The sequence below is a fragment of the Phaethon lepturus genome, unplaced genomic scaffold, assembly GCF_000687285.1.
Source record: "Phaethon lepturus isolate BGI_N335 unplaced genomic scaffold, ASM68728v1 scaffold26117, whole genome shotgun sequence".
NCBI classification, from domain to species: domain Eukaryota; kingdom Metazoa; phylum Chordata; class Aves; order Phaethontiformes; family Phaethontidae; genus Phaethon; species Phaethon lepturus.
This window is the reverse complement of record NW_010550168.1, coordinates 1-7,412: the sequence shown is the minus strand read 5'-3', so window position 1 is coordinate 7,412 and position 7,412 is coordinate 1. Positions and strand designations below refer to the sequence as shown.

General features: G+C 41.5%; 1 protein-coding gene across 1 annotated transcript; it reads right to left on the bottom strand.

Moving 5' to 3' along the window:
* Window positions 1–837: 837 nt before the first annotated feature.
* On the bottom strand, window positions 838–6,395 carry CCDC173 (coiled-coil domain containing 173; the record flags this gene model as incomplete). Its single annotated transcript, XM_010290483.1, has 8 exons — window positions 838–1,137; window positions 1,658–1,816; window positions 2,148–2,340; window positions 3,175–3,314; window positions 4,309–4,465; window positions 5,413–5,606; window positions 5,701–5,874; window positions 6,169–6,395. Coding segments are annotated over 8 exons (1,544 nt in total), but the record flags the coding sequence as incomplete, so codon positions are not given.
* Between the last annotated feature and the right edge of the window lie 1,017 nt (window positions 6,396–7,412).

Genomic DNA, 7,412 nt, shown 5'->3' with positions numbered 1-7,412 from the left:
GATGTGTGTGTGACTTTGGTGTTGGGGAGTAAGCCAGCTGAGGAATCTGAGGAACAATTTTAGATCTGGATCTATTTACCACAGACTGAATGATTGTTGGTCTTTTTTAAAGAACAGTCCAACTGTGGTGTCTCTTGTTGCCCTGCTCTTTTTGTAGGAGCTAGTTACAGCTATATTGGGACCTATTTGCCTCCTAGGTAACCTTTTAAGGGCTGTGATCAAATCACATGCATATTTTCGTGTAACTAATTTATAGCATGACATTTGTTTTACAGAGGTAGTTGCAAAATGCTATAAAAACTGCAGTACTGTAATTATTCTAACTTTCACATGTATTAGGTTGTTTGGGTTTTTTTCCCCCTGTAGATTCTGTAAAGTTACTTTGTTTTTTTTTTTTTTTTCCTATTATGGGGAATACTTAACTGGAAGTAGGTTAGTGAAAAATGTGACCTTCTGCACTGGGAATCTGTATCCCAGGCCTGAAAAACCTGGGACAGTGAATTTTTAGAATAATGAATCATAGAAATGTAACAGTAATAGTGAGCTTTTGGCTGGAATTGGTTACATTGATGATCAATTATCTATCATGCATTCCTGTCTGAAGTTTAATAAACTAATTTTCATGAAATACAAGATGGGGATTTTTGAGTATAACACCAGTTCTCTGGCAATTTTTTTTTTTTTTTCAAATGGACTTCCAGATTCATAACATATATTTGATGTATATCATTTACAGTTTAACTCTGCCCATAAGGTTCAAAAAGATACTTTTTTTTAATCACATGAAAACTCTTCTGCCTTTCCTTGCTGGATAGTTTCGATGTTATTTCATGGTTTTCACTTCTTGAGCAGTAGAAAGCTACAACAAGGTGACTGGGTCCCAGCACCATCCTGTTCTTGAAAACTACTATTTGTTCCTTCTCTTCCTCTGTAAAAAGGCCCGTGTGCATGTCCTCTTCCATCTTTGGATGCTTTGAGAAGAGGATAAAGATGATGTGTAGTCTTGGACTCTGACTCAATTACTTGCTTTGCATAGTTCTGAAATTCACGCTCTTCACAAAGTGCAATAACCTCTCTCTGAGCATCGTAGTCCAAGTCTGCTTGTTTCTCCTGCTGTTTTTTTGCCTGCTTTTCAGCCTGATGAAGAAAAGGGAGTAACAAAGCTTAGTATTTCTTTCACAACATAACTATCCCTTAAAACTTAGAGAGAATAGAAGCTTACAGAGCTCTAAGGTCATGTTAGTTGATACTTGGCAAATATCATCCCTCCCCACTTCTCTCCCCTGTCATACCCCCCACAGAAAGGGTACATTGAATAGCTGAATGAACCTCAGCATTAGCTGCTGCTCTTTGGTGATCTGCCCAGAAGATCCAAGAGGGCAGCAGTAGTACATACTGGCACAGGACAGAATGTGATCTGTCATTGCAAACCAGCCTTGACTTGCACTACTGCTCAGAGAGGAGGCTGGTCCCCAACACCAGCATATGTGGAGCATGCGTGGTTTAGAAAAAAAACAAGCAAAAACCCCCAAACAAAGCACAACAAGCTTCCTCTCTCTCTCTTTTCCTCTCAGGCAGGAGCTAGTGCTGTTTGCTGTTCAGATTAGGTGCGTGCTTCTTTCTGAAGGGGCTGACAGGCTACAGCTCTTCTAGTTACCATTTGCTGGATCTGAATTTTCTGTACTTCCATGTTTGCATGACATTGTCTTTGTTTCTTGGCTTTTTCCATTTCCAGGTAGATGCGGTTCTTTTCCATTAACGCATGAAGTTCTTTTTTACCCTCTGCTTTTTCCTCTCTCTCCTTTTCCACCTTCATCTTCATCTGTATTTTACAAAATACACAAAAAAAGTTAACCAAGGGGACAGCCTGCTAAGCTGGAAGTCATAGCTTTCATCAGAAGCAGCGCTGTGTTAGCGCTCTGATAAGCATGGTCATTGTGGCAAGCCAGTGTCCAAGCCCAGGGTTTTCAGCAGCCCTGGTAGATGTGCACCCGACACAAAGTGGGAGAGGGGGAGAGGATCCCGGGAAGGATGGCAGCAGACCTGATGAAGCATGCTGATGCACAGCAGCCAGAGCCACCAGCTGTGATCTGGGCCAGGCCCCTCGTTTGGAATAAGCACGAGTAAGAACAGGCTAGGTCTCTTACCACAGTGGCTCTATGTTCAGCAATAGATTCAATGGCAGCCTTTTTTTTTGCTTCTTTCTCTTTGCGTTTTTTTTCTTGTTCAGCTTCTTTTTTTGCAATGTCTTTAGCAAGACGATCATCTTCCCTCTTTAATGCCTCACTCATTTGTACAGCTAATTGGCTAACGATTTTGTCCTGATGTTCCTGTGTTACTCTATGGAAAAACATGAGCAACCATAACATACCAGGTTACACACCTGGGTCTACCTGAAGCATTACTGCTACCAAACTCAGCAATCCTGCTTCTAGTCTTCTGTCTTGCTACACAGGCTGGCCCACCCAACTCCTTGATCTCCTTGTGTTCTTCCTGTTTTATTTTTTTGAAACTATCTGATTTAGCAAATAAATGTTCCCTGTATTCTTGTAACACTAGCTTTCTGTTGCAGTCATGAGCCGGATCACTTGGTGAGGAGCCTGCCTAGCATCTTGCCATCAAGAGGGAAGTGTTGGGAGTATTGGCCAGAAGTAGGAAGAGAAGGGAGCTCTTAGATTGGCTCAGTGGTGTCTTCGTGCTGTACCCTCAATGTTAAATTGGTAAACCATCTTCCCTGAATAAAAACCCAATGTAATTAATTAATATAGATGCCTAGTTAAGAAGTAAAATTATTGTTCTTGATCTGTTTCAGGGAAATATAGCTTATGCCCAAAAATACTTCTGTCAAGGATTTTCATTGTCTTTAATTGTTGAGGAGGTGGAAGCTTGGCAGGCCATAGGGAAAATCTGTTGCCAACACACTGGTGTAGAGCTTTGCACATCTGTAAGTCTCTATACACTGAAGGGCGGAGAGATTGCTCCCCTGCCCAGCTATTACTAAGGAACCTGTGAAAGAATTTCCTTTTCCTCCTGACTTCCCTACTCTCCCTATCAGTAGAATTTAATTTTTAGAATAACTGTGGTTTGTGTTACATCATCAGTCTGAAAGACTTGAGTATGACTACAGTATAATTTTTAGTTTATTTACAATTTTTACTCTAGCTTTGTACCTACCTACGCATTTCAGCTTCTTTCTCTTTTATCAGCTTGGCAATAGTTTCCTTTGCTTTAAAATGAGCTTTAATCCGATTATCTTCTTCCATTTGTTTTTGTTCCTCTACTGCTTTGATAATTTTCTGGTCAGTTACATGCTCCTGCATGGGCAAAACAGTCCTGATATAACCACCAAAGTTTAGAAAATCTAGGTCTGAGGAAGCAACTTAAAATAATCACTCCCTGTTATCTCTGTGTTTCTTTCGAAGAGAGAAGACAGGAAAGGGATTCTCAGTACTTTCACTTACTTCTGCCTCCCTGTTCAAGCATGCATGCAGAGGAGATCATAGATATGAGGAAGGAGAAGGGGAATTGAGCATCGAACAGCTGCTTCTCTAGCCCATTACACAAACAAGTTGCTCTGCAAAGCAATGAGCACTACCCCGTGCTCCCATTCACACACATGGGAGAGGGGGACGTTGAGAGGAACGGGACTGCGCAACCCCCACCGACACGTACACAGACCGTGCTGCTCCTGGCCCACCTCATCCAAAACTATCCCAGTCCGACAGCTTAATCCAAACCATAGCTGAAGAGGAGTTTTCTGTAATTTTATGTGAGAAAAAAACCTGTCTTGCATGCTGGCCAGAACTGTTCTAAGGTCTTTCTAGTTTGCATTTAGCAAGATGCCTCTAAATGTGAAGACAGAAGGCAGCAGGTCTTGACTAAATTTCTAAACCTCTCCAATCCTAAAGGGAGGGACAAGTTAAAAAGATACTGTTATGTTCAGACTCAGGCTATTCCCTCTTCCTAACAAATCAAAATGGGCCTAAACCAACAGATATGTGGAACTTGAATCCTGTTCTCAAGTGAAGGAGAATATTCCTTGATGTCTACAGCAGACCTTTTAATCATAGACCAGGCAAACTGTGAGGTGCCAATGTCACTTCAGAAAAGGCACCTGCCTCCAAAAAAAGCACAGAGGAAAGACATGGCTTGCAACTGGCAGGGTAGGCATATGATCCAATGCTGCTGAAGCTATCAGCAAACCTCCTGTTGCCAGTTGGCCCATTTAGGTATACGAATGCTGCTGTTCCACTCCGAGCAGCCCAGGTGAAACAAGCATTTTGAACTCTCTGCTTTCCTGTTACTTACATGATACAGCCTTTGGTGTTCAGCTCTTTCTTCCTGTTCCTTTTCCATTCTTCTCTGAATTTCCGATTGGTACAATCGGTTCAACCTCTGTATTTGTTCCCCTTCTCTTTTGTCTTCTAGCTTGGCCAGATCTGCCTGATGCTTGTGCTCTTTTATTCTGAATCAGGAAAAGGATGCTAAAAAACAAGCTAGGGACTGCATGAAGTAATGAACAAATAGGGATTCTGCATAACCATAGGTACCTTGCACTGAAGAATGTGATACTTAGAATTGAAACTAGGTAGAATATCGGAGGTGAAAAATAGCTTCATTGTTTGTAATGGTAGCCCTCAGTCCTCTGACCAGAAGTTAGCTATGGTATGCTCACAGATTGCAGTCTAGTGATAACAGGTTTTATGTAGATGACCTGTTAGCACCACTGCATTCATAACTTTCTGGCCTATCTCTGCACCATTCTCAGTGTACAAGATTTCCCCAGTAAGTCCCACACTATCTATGCTTCTCTCTATGGGCATGCAGGCAACAGCTTAAGCTGGTAGTGTTCTACACTAAGTTCTGCAAGGATTTATGTGTTGGACCTGGAATACGTGAGACCAGACTTTGAAGCCTTTCTCTGCTGCACAGAATTTGATTCTTTTTATCAGACCACCAGGGTGAGTCCTATAAATACCACTGGGGACCCCTCCATAAGGTTGCTGGAATTGCTGAGAGAAAGAATGGAGGTGGCAATGATGTGTTCTCTTGATGGATTCTCTGGAATCTAGTCATGGACAAATGGAAAATCTGGTTTAACCTTTTCTGGAACCAAAACTGACTTAAAATACACTTTCAGTAACAACTTTTGAATAGTGATTTCGCTAAAACCTATTGCTGCCTACCAGATGCGATTTTACATGCAGACTGTTAGCAACTAAAAGACGCTGCATATTACAGCTGTTCCCTTTTGTGCAAGGTCTTTTGTGGCACTCTGGATTTTTCTTTTAGTGTTGCATTTGTGAATCAAATTGTTAGTAAGTTTCTGTAAAAACCTTATAGAATGTATCTGTGAGAAGAGATTTTAAGTAAATAATAAAGTAGGGTTACTTTTGATTAATTATTACTTACTGCTCCAGCTGATGTCTGCGTAGTGCCTGTTGATTCATATAACGCTGATGAGCCTTTTCTTGCTCTCTAAGAATAGCTTCTTTATGTTCATGTTCTGTTTCTTCACCCTTCTTTTTGTTAGCATCTGACTTTAACTTTTTAAATTCAACTTGAGCATCTCTCTCTTTTAAGACCTCAGCAAGTAGAAGTGCACTCTGCAAGAGAACATTTGAAGTCATTTGCATGTTCAGAAGTGTTTAAAAAAATCCAGTACAATTTGAATTTAAAAATTATAAGTTGTAAACTAACGTGCAACCCTTTCACTCTTCCGTTCTGATAGTATAGGTAGGTTTTTGCACGATCAATAGCCTCCTTCCGTTTTGCTGCTTGGAACTCTTCTTCTTCCAAATCAAGTAACTTTCTTTCTTCCTCTTCCCTTTCTTCACGTAATTTTTTGGCTTTAAGTTTCCGTTGTGCCAGGCCCTGCAATGCAGGTGAAATTAGAAATCACACTTCAAGCCAATAGATTAAAAACGTATAAACGATTCTGAAGGTGGTGTACTCAATGGGAGGGGGGTGTGTGTGTTAAATTTTGCATTTGAGCTTTAATTAAAAAACTTAAGTGTTGATATTAGATGTTAAATGTATTTAAAGTAGTTTAGTTAAAGTACATATTTAAAAGCAAATCTTAAACAAAGGGAGCTAGAAATGTTACCATGGATGGTTGTGCATATATGAAAATGAACTCTCTTGTTTACAAATGTATCTTGCACTTACCATAATGGTATTGGGCCAGTCTTTTACAGCAGCTTTGGAGCGTAAGTGCATTTCTTCCCGTTCTTTCTTCTCAGCAAGGATGCGTGCTGCTTCTCTAGTTGTGCTGCCAAGATTGTCCTGAATTCTTTCCCATTCTGCTTTTGGCAGTACAATTACCTGATGAAGATCTACTTCATTTGGAAGAAAACATAGATCTAGAACATTGTTTTCTTCCAAATGATGTGTCGCTGTGCAGAGGGAAGAAAGGATACTGAGGTTACTTGGTAGCAGGAAATCCTTTATTCAGACCTGTATCAGGATTTGAATTTTTGCATAGTAACTGTACTGAGTTATCCTTAGTATTAGTTACTCTCACCATCCCCATACCCCAGAGCTAAGTCAGGGTATCTGTATCTGTAGTCTAACTATGGCCAGCGTATGTACTTGGGCTGTGGCTGAATGACTTAACTGTTTGTATGTATGTCCCCTTGCTGTTTCTGTGAATGTACAGGTTTGGCTTGTGGTAACTAACACTTTCCAGAGAGTACTTGGGCATGAATCCAAGAACAGCAGGGACCAGGGAGCATTCCCAAAAGGAAAGGAGGAATATTCTGCTGGCTGGATGAGGCAGCAGTTTGGGCACAGGCTGTGCCTTACTACCCTTGTTCTCCGCACTCATCATATTTACTAAAATGTATCTGGCTTGTGGAACAGTTTCTTGATTTGTTGGAAGGATTAGCATTTCTTTCTTCTGTTAGGTTTACATACACATGTGCATGCATAAATACAGCTTTTCTAGGTGATCACTAGGTCTTGTGAAATGCCCTCCAAACTGTCACCAGTAGTGTCAAAGGAAACAGCACTCCGTATGGAGTGGCATCCTGTTAGGAATTCTCCTTGTTCACCTGATTTGCAGCAGACTTGAGACACTGTGTCTAAAATGTAAGGAGGCTTTCTCTTCCAGCGATACTTATGTTGAAGTCTGTTTTTCTGATGCAGTTGCTAATCTGTTTGTCTTATGGTGGGGGTCAGACCTGATGATCTCCCTCTGTCCGAGGCGAAGGTAGCTTTGCCAAAATTAAACGTATGCTGACACGGCTGCTCCCTACAGACAGGGAACCGACAGGCGCCCAGTTCTTCCCTAACTCCCAGCTGTCCCTCCGCTGGTCTCAGGTTAGGTCTTTCTAGGCCATCCTCTGGGAGAAACAGCCTGTCTTGCTGGGAGAGCCGGGGGAGGTTGGGGCTCACCCTGCCCACGGGGACGA